The sequence below is a fragment of the Chinchilla lanigera genome, unplaced genomic scaffold (genome assembly GCF_000276665.1).
Source record: "Chinchilla lanigera isolate Chin_1 unplaced genomic scaffold, ChiLan1.0 scaffold00062, whole genome shotgun sequence".
Classification (NCBI taxonomy): Eukaryota; Metazoa; Chordata; class Mammalia; order Rodentia; family Chinchillidae; genus Chinchilla; species Chinchilla lanigera.
Window position 1 is genome coordinate 4906414 of NW_004955463.1, and position 19661 is coordinate 4926074.

Here is a 19661-nt window from a genome sequence, read left to right on the forward strand (position 1 = left end):
CCCTACAAAGAGTACTAAAAGGTATTCTAGAAAGAGACCAAAATGACCACAATTTCAACAACAATACAAAGGAACCACCAAGCAGAGCAAGCAATTAGACAGAAGAAAAAAGGAGCAAATAGCAGGAAAATAACATGACAAAGATAAGCCAACATATATCCATTATAACCACCAATGTAAACAGTCTCAATTAATCAATCAAAAGAAGCAGAATGGCAGAATAAACAAACAAAACCCAACAATATTTTGTATACAAGAAAGACATTGAACTCAAAAGGAAGTTCAAAGACTAAAAGTCAAAGGATGGAAAACAATACTCCATGTGACAGGAACCCAGAAAAAAAGTAGGGGTAGCTATTTTATTTGCAGACAAAGTGAACTTCAAACCAAAAATGATCAAAAGAAATAAAGAAGGTCACTATATACTTGTCAGGGAAAAACAGCAAGAGGAAGAGGTAATAATCATAAATATCTATGCACCAAATACAGGAGGATCACTAACTATAGAAGACAAATTTTAACAGACGTGAAAAATCAAATAAGCAGTACCACAATCATAACAGGGGACTTTAACACCTGTTAAAGTCCTAGATCAACTAGAAAAAAAAAAATCAGCAAAGAAATAACAGAACTAAACCAAACTTGTGAACAAATGGACTCAGTAGACGTTTAGAGAATGTTCCATCCAACAACATCAGAATACACATTCTTCTCAGCTGCACACAGGATGTTCTCTAAAATAGACCATCTACTAGCACACAGAATATTCTTAAGTAAATTTAAAGGAATTGAAATTATCCCATGAATACTATCAACCATATTGCAATGACATTGGAAATTAATGACAAAAGAAATTGCAAAAACTCTATAAACACATGGCAATTGAATAACACTCTCCCGAACAACCAATGGGTCACAGATGAAGTTAAAGAAGAAATTAAACAATATTTACAATCAAATGAAAATACAGATACAACTTACCAGAACCTGTGGGACTCAATGAAAGCAGTCCTCAAAGGGAAATTTATTGCGGTGAATTCCCACATCAGGAAAACAGAATGAGCACAAATAAACAATCTTAGGTTGCACCTCAAGCTTCTAGAAAAAGAAGAGCAGGTCAAGCCCAAAGCCCAAAGAAGGCAGGAAATTATAAAGTTCCAAGCAAAAATTAATGCAATGGAGACTAAGAAAACAATACAAAGAATTAAGAAATCAAAGAGTTGGTTCTTATCAATAAAATTGATAAATCTCTAACCAACCTTATCAAAAAATGGAAAGAAAAAACTGAAATACATGCAATAAGGAATGAAAGGGATGAAATCACTACAGATTCTGTAGAAATTTAGAAGATCATCAATACCTACTTTGAAAATCTTTACTCTCATAAGATAGAAAGCACAGAAGAAATGGACAGATTCCTAGACAAACATGAATTACCAAAGCTGAATCAAGAAGATATAAAAATTCTGAATAACTCAGTATCAGCCAACAAAATTGAAAATGTAATAAAAAACTTACCGACAAAGAAAAGCCCAGGTCCTGATGGATTCATGGCTGAATTCTACAAGAAATTTAGAGAAGATTTAACGCCAATTCTTCTCAAACTCTTTAATGAAATTGAAAGGGAAAGAATTCTCTATAAATCATTCCTAGAGTCAAGTATTACCCTGATACTAAAACCAGAGAAAGACCCAACCAAAAAAGGGAACTACAGGCCAATCTCCCTAATAAATATAGATGTAAAAATTCTCAATAAAATACTAGCAAACAGAAAGCAGCAAATCATTAAGAAGATTATACATCATGACCAAGTGGGATTCATCCCAAGACAGGAATGGTTCAATACACACAAATCAATTACTGTAATATACCATATCAATAGAATCAAAGACAAAAATTACATGATTATCTCAATAGATGCAGAAAAAGCTTTTGATAAAGTCCAACACTAATTCATGATAAAAATCCAACAGAAAATTGGAATAGATGGTCTTTATCTCACTCTGATAAAAGCCATCTATGACAAACCAATGGCTAACACCATACTAAATGGACAAAAAGTGAAAGCTTTCACTTTAAAGTCAGAAACAAGACAAGGATGTCCACTGTCACCACTCCTATTCAATAGAGATCTACAAGTATTAGCCAGGGCAATTAGACAAGAGAGAGAAATAAAAGGAACAAGGATAGGAAAGGAAGAAGTGAAATTATCATTATATGCAGATGACATGATACTCTACACAGAAGACGACAGAAACTCCACCAAAAGGCTTATAGATTTAATAATCAAATTCAGTCATGTAGCTGGATACAAAGTCAACACTCAAAGATCAATAGCATTCCTGTACACAAACAACAAACAGACTGAGAGAGAAAATAGTGAAACCACACCTTTCATAATAGCATCTAAAAAAATGCAATACTTAGGAATCAATCTAACGAAGTAAAAGATCTATGCGTTAAAATCACAGTACTATGAAAAAAGAGATTAAGATGATTTCAGAAAATGGAAAGATATTCCTTGCTCATGGAGAGGAAGAACCAACATTGTGGAAATAGCCATACTCCCAAAATTGTTGTACAGATTCAATGCATTCCAAATTAAAATACCATTAATATACCTCACAGATCTAGGGAAAACATTCCTAAAATTCAGGGCACTATGGTTGACTATCCTTGAAGCCAAGCCCAGTATTTTGAACTTGAGCCTATAATCACCAGGAAGCCATCCAAGGCTTTTAGATAGGGATAGATGTGATGGAGACTGACATTAAAAGATAATACTGGTTTGAAAGACAAAGGACTAGAAAAGTACAGACCAGTAGAGACTGAGGACTCCTGGAAAGCTGAAGAGAAAGTTACATGGCCAAATACACTCATGTCAAGGCACACTGCTAAGACAGGACAACAGGTTTTGGTGACAACAGGTTTTCTCTTCCCTGTATATAGGGAAGAGAAGAAAAACAGGAAGGCATTGAGGCTGACAGAGGATTTTTTGTTTTGTTTTGGGTGGAGGGGTGAGAAAGGGTCTCACTCTGTAATTCAGGCTGGTCTTGGACTCACTATGTAACCCAGGCTGGACTCCAACTCATGGCAGTCCTCCTGCCTCGGTTTCCTGAGTGCTCAGATTACAGGTGTAATTACTCGGATTACTCGGATTACATGCCCGGCAGGCTGACAGATTTCTAGTTTAGGCAGATGGGTGAAAAGCTCTGCCATTACCAGAGACAGGACCAGATGGATGCATAACTTCAGGGGAGGAAGGCAAGAAATCTAGTTCTGTACTGTGAAACCTACAGGACATACAGGGGAGCTAGGGAGGACACTGGAAATGGAGGCGTGGAGCTGAAGGAAGGCTCAGTCTGGGGGCTCAGACCCACATTCTCCCAGTGAAGAGAAGCTGGCCCTCTGGTAGTGTATTGAAGATGTTTAGACTGAAATCAAAGCCACCACAGGCTGTATTACTCACACCTGTGTTCAATTTCTGTGTTTGATGCTTTGGTATCTGAGGCCTTGCTGACCTGGAGGACTGGCCTTCCCAGGGTGAGCCAGTTCCTAGAGATGGTAAACAATTTACCTGCTGTCGACCCTCCACATACAAACCAACCAATCCAGACCCCAGACCCCACCCACCATCTCCACCAGCTCTCCACTCTGGGTCCCTACACACCTGGCCTAATCACCCCAGAGCCAGGTACCAGACTTTGGGGAGAGCCCTTTACCCCAGAGAGCACCAAATGATTCAAAGCAGCCAACCTAAGTCTCCTTGCCTGCTTTGCTTCTTCCTTCCCACGGAAATCATAGTCAAGGTTCCTGCCCACAGTTCCCTTTTTTCTCCCTCATATTCAAGCTGGGTGCTTCGCTGTGTAGCCTGCCCCTTTCTCTTGGGAACTTTAACACGCCAAGTTTGCAATGGCAGTCACGTACTCATCTGTTGGTCTTACTATACCACAGATCTGCAAATACGTTCTATTTTAAAGTACCTGTGCATGTGAGAGCATTCGGCAACTAAAGCCAGGAGCCACAGTGCAGGTCTAACTGGGCACTCAGTACCTGTGATCGCGGGCAAGTGACTTTGTCTAGGACTTGTGAGCTCTGCCTTCTGTGACTTACATGGCTGCTAGTAAGATCCAGTGAGTCAGACACCATAGACATTTGTGATTATAAGAAAGGGAAGAATACAGCTCATCTCTTTATTCCATGAAGATAGAGTTGGCAGATTGAGGCTTTCTGCAAGTGTTTTATAAATAGATCTTTATAAATTGACCTTGACCCTTGTATGGTAGTATACAAGGGAAGCCAATATTCTAATCTCTAGCATACATGTTTATCTGTCTTGGACAGGTGCCTCAATTAATAAGCTGTTAATAAGTCAGTAGGTACATTTTACCATAGTACAGTACCTACATTTACAGAGAAATTTATTTTTACCTTTGTATGCTACCCACAGTGCTCATCCCATTTATCCCTAGAAGAAGTGGTAGTAGGTAAATATGCTGAGCATTTACTCTTTGTAAGTAATTATCCTAAATGCCTGATCTGCAGTTATCTGTATACATGAGACAACCTGATAAGTACTTCCTTATCTTACATGACAGATGTTTAGAGTCAGGGCATCAATAAATAGCAAAAATTCACACTAAAGAAGTGTAACTCTGGAGCTCAAACTACCTAGAAAAATAAATACAAACACTGCTGTTAAAAAGCAAGATGCTATGTGATATTTCTGTCTAATATTAAAGTATACTTTTTTTCCAACAAGAATATAAGATTACTGATCTATGCAATTTTATAGTAAACTAAATGAAAGAAGCAGGCAGTTTTCTATTCTTAATTCCCAAATGCAAGTGGATTCTGCACAAGTAAAAACTTAGTCATCCTAGGATGCTCTGCTTTATAGAATTTCCACATCCCTAACTCCCACTCCCTTGTTTTCTCCCCTAAACACTCCAGGTGCTCAGCAGGGCCTTATCTGTTTAAGAAACTCTCTGTGCTTCCCAGAGACTTACCCTTAAAACTTGGTGCTCCTAAAGTCACAGATTGGGTACAGTAAAAACGATGGTATAAGGGAAATAAGCACTATCTTTTCCACTTAATTTTCCAAGAAAGTATGAAGATACCTAAGCAGAGAGGGGAAAAATTCCAGTATCAATGTGGTTGATGGAAGACTAAAAGATCAACAAAACACAATTCCCTCTAGCCTGTAAAAATAGCCAGGCAATGAGCTTTGTCTCTCCTTGCAAAGGATGAAACAAATGAATGCAAATCAGTATGATCTATCCCACAAGAAACCTCCACACTGAGTCTTCTCTTCTGAAATACTAGTTCATCCCATCTTCCATATTTTAAAATTCTGTGGCCAGTGAAAAAAAAATCTCTATTGTGATAAAGCCAAATTCATCTCACTCTACTGCTTTTAAAAATATGTTATCAAGCCCATGCTAACGAATTCGAGTTGAGTTAGACATGTTTTGCCTATTTATTTGGTGAAACAAAGACCAGCCGGTCTTCATTCATTTTTTAAAAAGGCTATTTCACTTGATCTTAAATATCCTTATGTCATAAAAAGTCACTGCAAAAATTCTTATATGAAGTGATTAACGGATGTTTTAGAATACTTACAATAGCAATTAATTGGAATTTAGTGGGACTCTTGCTTGAATAAAAACTCTACTATAGATAACCAATAATCCAAGTTCTTAAAAAGGAGTTTTGAAATGCATATCTCAGCTTTGCCCTTTATTGTCATTAGCACTTCCTGGAAAAGGAGAAAGCTTAGCCCAACAGTTTTCAAACCAGCTCAATTTTGCTAATTCCACAATGCATAGCCTGCCAAAGTCGGAATTAACTTCCTTCCTCAGCCTCCACAAACTCCCACTACTCCCCAGATGATAGAGCAGACAGACACGGCATCAACACTAGACAGCGGCCGACTGTCAGAAAGAAAGATGACACATTCCCACTTCCTGTCTGCTCAGGAAGCACAGGAAAGGAGTGGGGCGATCATGTCTACATACCCGAAGTGAAGTATTTTCATATGGGAACCTGCTGAATTCTATCTTTTACAACAAAATCAGTAGTTTGGGTGGATTACGATCATTTACCACAGTTCAATGCGGGGAGGAGGAGGTTGGTCAAAATTCTTTGGAAAGAGGATCTTGCACCTTTTGGATACATGAAAAGCAGCTGGCAAGCAGCCACTTGTCCAGAGAACCTCCTAGTCTCTGTGAAATAAAATATTAAGTCTTTCAACCTAAAACTTTACTAGATGGAGACAGGAAATCACAAATAAAAATTTAAAAAGTAAGTCTTTACTTTCCCCATTCTTTTCCCACTGAAAGTACAGCTGGCCCTCTCTGTGCTTGGGTTCTACATCCTCACACTCAACTGATCACAGACTAAAAGCATTTGGGAAGAAAACGTATTTGTACTGAACATGGACAGATTTTCTTCCTTGTCAACAGTTCCTACACTACACATATAACAGAACAACTCTTTATAGAGCATTTACCTTGCACGAGGTATTATCAATCATTAAGACATGATTTAAAATATGTGAGGGGATATTATAGGCAATGTGCAAATACTATGCCATCTTTTGTAAAAGATTTGAGTATCTTCAGATTCTGGCATCCACAGGGTGGGGGTGGGTCATGCAGCCAATCTTTCCATGGAAACTGAAGGATAACTGCGTATTTTTTCCCTTCTGAACTCCCCAAATCTAAGACTCAGCATCCCTTGGATGGCTAGGGGACAAGTGGGCAGCTACTAAGAAGTCCTGAAGGAGGCTTGCCTCACTCCAAGTAGCTCCACCTCCCCTCATCCAGTCAGCAGGGGCTGGTGGCAGGCGATATAAATAAATCCACTGCTTTTGGATTAACTGAGCCAGGGATAACATGTGTTTCTGAGAACTTTAATAGTCAGAAATCTGCTTAATACCAACACATAAGGCAGCAAAACTACTATGGAAAGAGACACTACACAGGACTGGATGTTGTATTAGACACGTGATGGTAATTAGCATGAGGTTTCTTTTTGGGGTAGTGAAAATACTCCAAAATTAGTGTGGTGATGAGTTACACAACTCTGACAAATCACTGAATGGGGGAGTTTTGAGGTTTGAAAATGATACATTACTACAACTCTTAAAAAATGGATCTGACACAATCTGTATCTTCAAAGAAGTCAGAATCTTTTGGAACAACCCAGGTGAATTTGTTACTAGCTGCATGTTCAATTCATGTCAAACTCAGATATCCTTAAAAGTTAAGATACTCAAAGTATTCAGATTACTCACATTTTTATTTGACCACTAGCAAAGAGAGTAAGAAGCCATTCAACTCCTGGCTGAGTAAAAATTAGTTGTCCTACCATGTCCTGCTCTATGAAATCTCTTCACCCCCAACCCTCATCCCCTGCATTCCTCCTAAACACACCATGTCCTCAGCAGGGCCTTATCTACTTAAAAAAAAAAAAAAAACTCTCTGTGCTTTCCAGAGACTTACTCTTAAAAAATTAGTGCTCCTAAAGTCACAGATTGAGAAACAGAAAAGCTTAGAATTCTTAAGGATCAAATAATAGTCACTGGTTGCTTAGTTTTTTTTATTATAAACTTTGCTACAGCACCATTGTCTCACATATGGTCGAAGGCAGGCTGTTAAATGACAAGTCTCGTATCTGACCCAGGAAGGAAAAGAGGAAACTCATCAAAGGCAGGCTTGGGATATCTTTTTCACTGTTTTTTTTTGTTGTTGTTTGTTTTGTTTTTTTTTGTACCAGGAATCAAACTCAGGACCTGGAACTTGCCAGGCAGACGCCTGTGCCACTGAGCTATATCCCCAACCCCTAGGGATATCTTTTTTAAAGCCATTGTGAGATACAGATGAACGACCTAGGAGTAGAGTGGTTTTCCCGCTACCTAGAACTGCTCTGGCTGGTATCTGTTATCCTAGCATAATTAGTAACAGCCTTCCTATTATTCTCAATCCTTTCCTGACCCAAAGAATGAACAGTATCTCACTGTGTGAGGAGAGCAAGCCTGTGAACAGCTGACAGTAATGCAGCACACATCAGGTCTGCCTTGGCACTGCCACTGGCTATCGATCAGAGAAAGGCCCAATAGCCAAAGGTAAGGCCTCCCTGGCCAGAGCTTATCCATAGAAGCAGAGAACAGCTCTAAGAGATTTGAGTTTAGTGCACACACTGAGAACCAACTGGGTGACTTCTCAAATGTTTGTGCCTGGCCCCTCCTTTGGAAACTCTGATATACATGCTCGATGAAGACAGCCTTGTCTTGTCCACGCCTACCTACATGGTTTGGGATGATGGAGAAGTAAAAGATCACTGTACTACACTCCTGTTAACTTGTCTGTAGTTTCAGACAGTGCAGCAGCCCCAGGTTCCAATTCCCCTGCTTGCCAAGACCCCAAGTCTCAAGTAGAGGCCTAGGCCAGGGCACAGCTACCCTTATCTGTGCCCTATAACCTCCCACTGCAGTACACTGCCATCCACCTCTGTTTTAGGCCTTTCAAGGGCCTGGCTGGCTTCCATGGACGTTAGCTTTGGATTCACGGCCCTGAGTTGTGGATGAGCTGTGGACGCTTAAGGAAAAAATGGATGGCATTAAATAGGCTTCAAACCTCAGCATACTGTTTTATAAAAGATCCCCAAATAGGCAATTTTCTCCTTGCCTTCATGAAAAAATACCTGCTCAGAGATAAGAAACTTTCCTATTTAGAGAATACTCCTCCATTTAGAGCTGAGAATGATATCACAAAGCTGTCCTCCCTTTTATGAGACTTTAGGGACCCATTACAGAATAAAACTATTTGGACTGCCAGGTCAAAAGTGGTTTAATCCCTAAAGGTGTTCCCTCCAGCAACTACAGGCCTGAGGCCTCGGATTATCCAAGATACAGAAACTGCTAGGCTCAGTTAGGTTTGATAAACTATGAGAGGAGAAGGCCGAAAACATTTGGGACGGGGGGCTTGTGTAAATGTTGTCTTTCTGTGGCGGCAGAAGAAGCCCATGGGAAAACACTGATAGATAATGCTGGCTCAAAGCTACTGTGGTTCCCTGTGCAAATGGATACCATAAGTCTAACCCTTACCTTGCCTATTAAATGGAATGTGTGTATAGCAAAACAATAGATTTACGTCTCTTTTGGCTCAGGGGAATTTACCTTAATGGAAAGTGTACTGAGTAATTATTTCTCTCCATTCCATACCCCACTGGTTCTATAATACCTCTTCCTCATTCTTATCCTAAATGGGTGTGTTTGTGAAAACTGGGGGCCAATGTGCTCAAATTGAAAGAAATTAGAAAAGCAGTGAAATGTATGTTTTTTGATCTGTTCATGCAGGAGATAAATGTTCTGGTTAACATGAACATAGTATGTTATCCTGGTTTCACATTTAAGAAGCACTTCAAGATTTCACAGTGACCTGGGGTCTTCTCAGTGATGAAATATATTAGGCCCACGGTAGCTAAAACAGCACTCTGAACACAGCTCTGGATAGGAGTTTCTCTTGGGTGTTCAGTGATATTTTCCAGCCAAGATGGATTAGGGATGTTCTGTCTAATGAGTTACCAAATTTGGAGAAAAGGGGGCCTCACACTTCCACTGCAGCTTGTGATAATGCCACTGGAGACCATGACAGTGTGGCAGGCACATGGAAGCTCGGAGAGCTGTCACCTGAGGGATGAGGCATGGCTCCTGCTACAGAGCTCTGGCAGCTGGCCAGCAAGTTTCACATGATAAGATGGTAAGTCACAATTCTCAAATGCAAACATTACAGTCTCCCTCATAAAAAGCTTACAGATTAAAAAAGAAAAAATTCAGTGTGGCCAACCAGGAAGAAAACCTAAAGCCTTGTGCATGAACATGAATACTTGGCTGGAAAAATCATGTTGCTGACTGCACTCACATATAAGATCTGACATAAGACCTCTGACTGCTATTTTCCAGGTGTTAGGTACACTTTGTCTTGATTTAAAGTGGCCTCTCTGGTTCCTGGTACTACAAAAATAAATATATGAATTTAAAACCCCAACAGGGTAAGTTTTATCTGCAATACTAAGCTCACATTTTGTGCAAAAACTAGTTTGCAACTGTTCATTCTCTGACTCTGTCCCTATTGGAAGAGGGCAAACTGCACAGGGACTCACCAATCAGAGCTCTGCAGCAAAAAAAAAAAAAAAAAATGAAAAATTTTTTAAAATTTTAGAAATCAATTACTGCATTTCTGTAGACTTCTCTTATTTAATAGATCCCCCCCCACTACTGTTTGAAGAGACTTATTTCATACTACAATGACAGACTTGTAAGAATTCACTTAAAAAAGTGATGGAGTCTTGGTTAATCCTAGCAGCCTCTCTGCAAAGCACATACATGATCTCGGAGAAAATGCTCCTTTTGGTTGCACATAACTGCAAATACACTAGGAACCAATGAACTGTACATTTTAAAGAAGTAAACTGAGTGGTCTGTGAATGCTATCTCAATAAAGCTGTTAAAATGTTCTGCTCTTATCAGGAAATTTTTTAACAACTTCTTAAAATTTTTTTTTATATTTTTTTTGGTACCGGGAATTGAACTCATGACCTTGCACTTGCCAGGCAGGTGCTTATACCACTGAGCTATATCCCTAGCCCCTTATCAGGAAAATTTCAAAAAAGGAAATTGCAAAAGAGAGAAAGTAATGTTTCTATTTTGCTGCATAAGTTGTGCCATTGATGTCACTCAGAAGAATCCCGTCTGTCTGGGAGGACTTTGCAAGGTTTGTGTAGATGCAGCTGAACTTGGCTTTGGGTTAGCACATCTACAGAGCCTGGGTCAGGAGTGAGGTCAGGGACTAGTGAGGCATTGCCAACTCACTTGGAACAGGGGCTGATCACAGTTGGTGTAGGTGGGTAAACCAAGGCCACATTCACTCTCTCGCTGCCATTCTTGGGGCAAATGATCTCTGCTACTCCTTCTGGTCTAGGCTGGCTCAGCAACTCCCCTGCAGGATGAAAAAGAAAAATGAATTAAGGCATGTGCCCTAAAACAGGACTGCTTTACACAGGGAAAAACAGTGCTTGAGGAGGGACAGCAAGGAAGAGGGGCAGGTAGTGGGCAACTGAGGGTCTATAGACACGAAGGCAGAGAAGAAATGTGCAACTAAAGCAGCAGAGTTGCCCAGGCTCGAATCCCTAGATCTATCTGCACCACGATGGAGAGGGTTTGATGCTGCCATGTTACGGCAGGAAGGCTGGTACTATGGATACGGCATCTGCCATGGTCTGCTCACATTTGTCAGAAACTGACTCCAGACAGGCTGGGCTGCCTAAGTGTTCATCATTAGGACTGGAGGCAGGTGGGCAATGGCAGAGCTAGCAGTCTCTCAACAAAGCCCTGCACGAAAGACGCAGACATACTCAGACTAAAGGTGTTAACAGGGTAAATAACGCTGAGCTGCCAGCCTTTTCCTGGCAAGGAAATTTCTTGGATAGATCTGAAAGCCTGCCTAGCTGAAAGTGCCAACAAGCACTCTCTTAAGACTAATGGGTTCTACTAAGAACAGATGATCAATTTAATGGATGAACACAATACCTAGAGGAAATGGGTTACTCTGCATGCCCCCAGTACGGTCTCTCCCCAGCTAAATCATAACTCCTTCAGAACAGCCATGACGTCTATTCCTTATCCTTCACCTGCACCTCCTACCCTGGCCCACTTTCCCCAGCACCCTGTCCTCCCTCTGTCCTGGGGGCTCAGAGAACACTCAAGAAACAGCTGCTGGATGACAATGCTATGTGCTTTTGCCTACACTGCTCCACTTAAACCCAGAAAGTAAATAAACCACACCAGGGACACAAAAAGACCACTGAATTTCAAACTTTAATTCTCAGTGGTCATCACTTCTATTGCTCATTTGAAATTCTAGAGACACCAAAGTACATGCTGGTAAATAATGATAAAATATTCCTTTGTACAAAACACTGCACTTAAATGACTCATCCTCAGCACGGTGCAGGAAGATGGAACATGCACTACGAAATTTAAATATGTATTTCAGTTCATCTTAATATGTGCCAATGTGGGCCTGTCCTCATGGCTAACTTCAGGGAGGTTAGGTGATGTTCCTACATGCAGGAGGTAACACGTGGCAGAATGGGAATGGGGATGCGGAAGTTCCTCTCTGGGCCCCTTACCCTTGCCACCAGCCTCTGGTATAGCCCCAAAGCAGGGTCTGCCTCACTAAGCCCCAACTCACCTTTCCTGGAGGAGCAATCTACAACCACTATTTTAAAACAATAAACTTAAGCACTAGCATATTTATATCTTTAAGAAAGGCATCCATTTCCTCACTGGAATATTTTATATGACTTTGCATAATACAAACTGAATGAATGTAATTTCAGTTCTTTCACTAGACAACTATAAACACCGAACTACTGCAAAAGTTAACTTACTGCCATTAGCTTATCTCATGCATGCATGGGTAGTAGAATTATAGTCCAATACCAGCTAGAAAAAGACCCTTAACTATACAATTCATGTGAAAAATGTAAACATCAAGTGTTGTCTAAGTAATAAGATGAACCCAAGTAACAGCATATTAAGAACAGATTGAGGGCTGGGGATTTAGCTCAGCGGCAAAAAGCGCCTGCCTGGCAAGCACAAGGTCGTGAGTTCGGTTCCCGGTACCGGAGAAAAACCAAAAAACAAAAAACAAAAAAAAAAGAACAGATTGAAAACTGGAAGCCTCCCATTCCGAACACCACTCCCAAAGTCAGCAGCTCCCTGAGTTTTAACAGATCTGATCCAAGGCCCATAACAGCTCTGCATCTTTCAACCACCTGCCCCACCATGTACCACAGCGCCAGGAGCACGAGACAGTGCTCTGAGCACTGGGGTCCGGCCTCCTCTCACCTGGTTCCTCACCCGGTATTTTCAACTTCTACGTCTGGTTCTAAACTCTTCCCCAAGGCATGAGCACGGACTGGCTTCTCTACTTTCCCCTGAAAAATCGGCCGCCTGGAATTTTACACATGCCTTGATTCCTTTTGCTTTCAGCTGCCTGGGTAACAAGGACAACTACTGCAGATGTCAAGCCCCTGGCCCTGGCATTGGCCTCACATAGCTGGCTTCTCTGAGGTAGCTTTTGGTGAGCAGATCATTTTTGCGGAGAAATGGAAATAATGTGCAGGAGATTCTTAAGCCTAGGATTCCAGTTTCTATTAAACTGATAGTTTTACTGCCCCTTCTCACAAAACCAGGTCACTGGTTTTGTTTGGGTCCCATCCCCAGCAGTGTGGCCAACTGTCTCCCAGTGGTTCATGTGTTGGAGGCCTGGTCCTTGCGTGGAGGTGGTGGAACCACTGAAGGACAGGACTAAGCAGGAGATTCTTAGGCCACACATAACACCTGTCCATTCCCTGCTTCCAGTTTTCCAAAATGATATCTTCACCAATGCTCCACCACTACCATCTGCCATGAGGTGAGGCAGCCACACAGGCTTTTTTCACAGCCTGCAATGTGTTGTTTGGACTTTCAGCCTCCAAAACTATTGGCTAAATAAACCTCTTTTCTTTATAGAGTTAGCCTGCCTCAGTTATTTTGCTATAATCATAAAAAGTAGACTAATACACAGGTAAAGTGCGCGGAGGTGAAAAGTGCTATGAAATCTTTTTTTTTAGCACTACAAAATTTTATACATACAAAAATTCATTTGACATGAATGAAAATGGACCATCAAGAGAATAGTCCACGACCTCAATTACAGCCCTTACTCCAGCAACCTTCACCATCACGCCTGTATTCTTAGGACTTAAAAAACATGTGCAGTTCCTAGAGTAAAAGCATAAAAAAATGGCTTTCTCTTCTCAAGCCTCTATTAAGATAAATACGCAGAATGGGTAGTAATGAGTATGTTACTAGTAAAAATAAATAAAGTAACTCTCAACTAATCGATAATACAAGCTCGATCTTCAAAATAAAAAGTGCATTCTTTGGCAGAACAAATACCAACTGAGCCCTTCCTGTGTGTGAGGGAATAGGTGATACACAGATACATGAATTCAAGGTGTGGTCTCAGACAGGGTCTCAGTATCTGCAGGAGTAACGTATGTTCGTATGTTCAAAGAACTCAAACCCACAAAATGGGTGCCCCAAACAAATTAAAGTAAGATGCTAGAGGAGGAATGAGAGCTCAATCAATTTGCAAGATTGGATAAGATCTCAAAGAATGTGAAACATTTAGTCAAAAGACCCAGTGGTCCATACGCAAAGACCTGTGAGCCCTAGCGTGGTAGTACTGGGAAGTACTATAGACCTTTAAGAGGTAGGGCCTTTGGGGGCTCCTTAGATTACTGCCAATGGGGTCCCAGTCTTTTCCTTCCCTCCTCCTGACTTGAAAGCTGTCCTTGCCAGGGACATAAACCAATGAGTTAAGTGACTTTGAGCTTGAATCTCCAGAACCAAATTGAGCCAAATTAAATCTCCCTATACTTCAAAAGCAGCCTGTATCAGGTATTTTATTGCAGTCATGCAAAGCTGACCAATACACCCTACAGCATTTGTCATCAGAATGGAGAAGAGGGGCTGGGGATTTTGCTCAGCAGCACAGCACCTGCTTGGCAAGCACAAGGTCATGAGTTCGGTTCCCAGTACTGGAAAAAAAAAAAAAAAAAAAGAATGGAGAAGAATATATGCACAGTACTGTACCATTATGCTGTAACACAGTGACAAACTGAAAACAAACCTGAATTAACCAAGGGAGAAAAACAATGGTCACGGTAGCAACTAACACCTAGTGAGCACTTATATACTTCATGTCATATATGTACTGTCTCACTTAAGCATCACACTAATATTATGAGGTAGGGACAGTTATTACCCTCATTATATAGAAAAGGAAACTGGGGTTCAGAGAGGATACTAAGTTTGCCAGTGGTCACAGATAAAAACAGCTGGACTGAAAGTTGAACTCAAGACTATCTGACTCAACTCTTAACCATGGTATCATAGTACCCTGGGAAATGGATATCTTGATAATTAAATTAGATAACACATGGAAAATACTAAGCACTATTATCTAGCATCTAAGTGCATGATACTATAATTACAGTGATAAAAAGATTTCTTAAAGTTTATTCTGATATCTCATACAAGCATATAAAAGCACCACACTGGTATTAGATCACAAATTATTGCATTGCCCCACCAGAAATTTGAAAAGTTCAAATGAAGGAAATTTAGATTTCCTTATGCATCTGTTATCCCTAGCATAAAGACAAACAAATCCCAAAGTTAGTAGGAACTGTTTTTAAAAAGTTATAAGCCAGCATATTAGCAATAGGCTAAGGGGAAATACACACTTGACCTGACATATTTCCATTTTTGGAAATTTTCTTAAAGGTAGTGAGCATTTCTTTCTGACAAAAATGATACAATGACTGTTTATAGTGACTCTAGTTATAATGACAAGCCAACCTGGTAATTCCCTCAAATGTCTCACAATAGGCAAATGGCTAAAAACTACAGCACATTAATGAGATGGAATACTCTATAATCCCGGAGTATCATGACTGACATTTCCATGTATATTTGAAAGTATATTCTAATGAGAATTTTAGAGTGAAATACTTTGGAAGGAGGGAAGCACCAGCTTTAAATGCTGATCTCTTTCCTCTCTTGGAGATTTCCTATCCTTTTGCAGTTTCCAGTGCAATCAGCCTCGGATGCACATATGTAGCCTACTGAGTAGAACACTGCATCTACCGAGGCCGCTGCACAGTCTCCTGTGTCCACTGAGGTTGTCAAAACTCCACTGCCCAGGCTTGAAATTCTGCCAATAAAATGCTGGCCAACTCTTACCAACTCCTCTTCCCTCTACAGAAGAACAGAACATCAAATTTCATTAAGACATTTTAAAAATAAATCAACAGAAGATAAGTGAAATGAGCCCATTTTTCTGCTTATTGTCAGAATTATCAAATACTAGGCATATTACACAAATTACTAAAAATATATCATATTGACAACCCAGACTATAATATAAAAAGTCAAAATATTTTTCATTATAAATCAAAAGCCAGTTCCTAAATAAATAAATAAATAAATAGTATTTCCTGATGTAGAACGACTAATGACAAAAAAGAAATTTTCATCCCCAGCCATTTGTTGAATAGCCAGTTTTGATTCCAGCTGAAAATTTCTTTCAAAAGTAAATAAATAACCCCTCAAACAGCAAAAACAAACAAACAAACAAAAAACCCCACAAAACCTGAAGTGCCCTCCTGTGCCTGACGCTCTGAGGACAGTTTGTAAAGTATGACAAGAGTGTAATCTATAGGCCGCTGGGGTTTCTGGCAATGCCTCAGGTCTAAGGTTGCAACTCTGTAGCTGTCTTCAGTGAGTTTTCATGGCCTATTCATCCAGTAGCACAAAACAAACTACATTTCAACACTTTTCTCCCGCTTCTTCCTAACACCCACCCAAGTGATAAGAGTGGTAAGAATTACAGGCAGAAGGAAACACATAGATCACATTAGCGATTACTTCTGGGACTGATTCTAATTCTCAGAGTCTCCTGATGAATAACAGAATGGGAGCCAGACAGGGACACACACTGGTACAAGTGACTGGCACCTTTCATTGTTCCTTTCATGGCAAGTGCTCCAACTCTGGTCAACAAGCTCAGCTTTTCCTTTTCTAACTGTCTTGATAGTAATGCTTGCTTGCTAATTATGTGAAGCTTTTTGTTGTTCATGGAAAGAGAAGGAAATGAATACCTCAAATGCAGTGGACAAAGAAGAGCTCCTTTCGGCCCAGCACAGGTAGATCTGACGACTCATAAGAAATCGCCACGGGGAGAACATGGAGAAACTGGTACAAGTTAGGAAGATCTGCGGGCCCACACCCACACTCAGCCACCCGCTCAGGTGTGACAGGAACATATTCTGTCACTGACACAGGCCAACCTCCAAAGCATGGCACAATGTGTCCCCAGCTCCAGTTACCCCAAAGAGAAGAAAAAAATGATGTCACAGTCCTCGTTTTGCGGTCAGATGGATTTGCTATTAGCTCTATCTTTGCATAAGAAACAATGCTTTCTAAAATGCCATCCTATGACAATAGGGCACTGGGAAGCTAGACTACCCACTAACTTAGTGGCAGGGGATGTTAATTACTGAATGCTTGCATCGGTGTTTTACAAATGTTGCCCAGACAACAGAAATTATCATACTATTTAAAAAAAATTGTAATAACAAAAATCTATTTTCTATTTTAAATAAAGATATGAAGATAAATCATGTTATTCTTTTATATAGGATCTTATATACATATTAAGATTGCTCTGTATTTATGACTTTGCTGTTTTGCATTTTTCACCAGTTATAGCATGAATACTTTGAGTAAATACTCTCATATTGTGAATGTTCAGAGTAAATCTCCTTTAAGATCAAATCATAAAAAAAAACTGTGATTTTGAATCATAATACTTTTTCCATGGCATTTGACAGAACATCAACCAAGGAGAACTAAACCAAGAAAAAAAAAAGTGTTAATAAAATTTCTTTTCAAATCTCCTAAGAGAGGAATGGTGGCGCATGCCTATAACCCCAGCTAGTCGTGAGACTAAGGCAGGAAGACTGCAAGTTCAACACCAGCCTGGGCAACCTAGTAAGGTAGAGCACTTACTTAGCATGCACAAGACCCTGGATTTGATCCCAATTAGCACTGAAAATAATCTCCATCTGAGTTTACATTACAAGCTCACACTCCCCTTTCATATCTTTCTTTTTTGTTCTCTAACCCACACACGTGCAATCCTTGATAGCATTCTTCCTTATCCTTGGCTATTTAAAACTCCTTTTTCTCTAGCGCTCTGGTTTCCAGCACCCCCGGAAGTATGAGAACCCCTGGGTATAAGATCCAGGTAGCAACTCAGAGACAATTCCACTTTGAAGCGTGAGGCTCCAGCACACACAAAAATAAATTCCAGGGAGCCAGAACAAACATCCTGGGCCAGCAGGTGAACCTGGTTTATGTGGAACTTATTAATGTGTAGGAGAAGGGGCTCCAACGAGGCTCCAGGAAGCTGACTCACCTACTGGGAAGGTTCAAAAAGAGTGAATAATAGCAAAATAAAAGATTGTTCTATATCAAAGTTCCTTAAATGTGTTCTCATTTTCACCAGTCCCAGATTAGTCCAGACACTAGGCAGTAATTGGCACTGTACGAGAATAAGAGATTCTTTCTTTACATTCCGTATGAGATTTCTCCGAACAGCCTCAAAGAGCACTGCTCTATATCCTAGAAAAGCAGTGGGACACCACCTGAAGCTTGCTTGAGATGGAGACTCTGAGGAGAAAGCACTGACACTGATGGCATCACACTTAGCAAATTCATGGCCCACCAGAAGTGGTGAGGGCTGGTCCAAAATGATTTCAATAAATTCAAGCAGTAAATCAATAGCAGAATGTAACTGAGAAGCTCAAGTCTGAAAGAAACAAGTTATCTACAATACTGTTCTCTTAGTAACAACTGTGTAAATCAATTATTCATTCATATACACACATATGGGCTTACGGTCACACGCTGAGCATGGGGCACATGCTGGGCTTAAGGTCTGGAGTTGACAGGTCAACTCCTAGAAGGTCTGACCGAGGTTAGAAACCTCCTGGGAGCAGACAGGCTAACCGCCCTCACCTCTTCCAACCACTTACTCTGTCCCCATGCGTTGTGCTGGGACACGTGCATCTGCTACTTGACTCCTTTTGGATGGCTAAGGGTTTATATAAATACAAATCCACCCAAGAAAGGAAAACTATTTCCCCTTTTCCTGCTCTGGATAAAGTTCCAGCAGACTTGGCGGAGGATTAGACAAGCTTTACAGATCAAAGTTTGCTGAGGGGTTGGGGAGGGAAGGAGCAGAGGCTGAACTCAGCTCACACTCCCAACTCTCAGCTCCAAGTCAGGATCATGAAAAGCTGTTCTGCTGGACTGAAGTACTTTCCAAAAGGTGACTCTTTATTTGGACAGCCTGTCACCTATTTTTTTTGTTATGAAACAGTTCCAAGCTCAGAGAAATTCCTGCAGACGGCAGAGACACATTCAGACGAAAGTATTCTCCCTCCAAACTTAGACTCAAGAGTGAATGAGGACCTGAAATTTAAAATAAGGGCCCACAGCTTTGTTACAGTTTAAATATGCACTGTCCCCTAATTACTTATGTACTGAGGATCTGATGTCTGGTATGGCAGTGTTTAAAGCCAAGGCCTAGAAAGGAAACTAAATCAGGAGGGCACTGAGCTCTGCAGTGGGTTAATCTACTGATGAGCTCAAGCTGAATGGGCTAGAGATGGGGCCCAAGTCGGGCACACAGGTCACTGGGTGTGTACTTTGCCCCACCTCCACCCCTCTCTTTCTCTCTCCTCTCTCTCCATTCCCTGGCTATCATTTTTTTTTTTTATTTTAAAGATAAAAGGAGGGAAACATTAACAGACATACAACATTTTACAACATATCACAAGCACAATACAGACAACACAGAGTTACAAACAAAGTGGTAGGGAATTAACAATGGTGGTTGTATTATATATTGATATCTTCAAAGTGGCTTCTCGTCAAAACAGATATAAACATGCAATACTGGTCAACCAAAGACTCA

The 19661-nt window shown here is 40.5% G+C and overlaps 1 protein-coding gene across 5 annotated transcripts in view; it reads right to left on the reverse strand.

The window, feature by feature from the left end:
• The window catches only part of Mfhas1 (malignant fibrous histiocytoma amplified sequence 1), a gene marked incomplete at its 5' end in the record, with an annotated part of 93679 nt that overhangs the window by 6299 nt on the left and 67719 nt on the right, over positions 1–19661 (reverse strand). Inside the window, 3 exon segments of one of the 5 annotated variants that reach the window (XM_013521533.1) lie at positions 1519–1561; positions 5010–5120; positions 10877–11003. In XM_013521533.1, coding sequence (XP_013376987.1) covers positions 5093–5120; positions 10877–11003 — 155 coding nt within the window. In that variant the 3' untranslated portion in view covers positions 1519–1561; positions 5010–5092. 5 annotated transcript variants of the gene reach the window in all.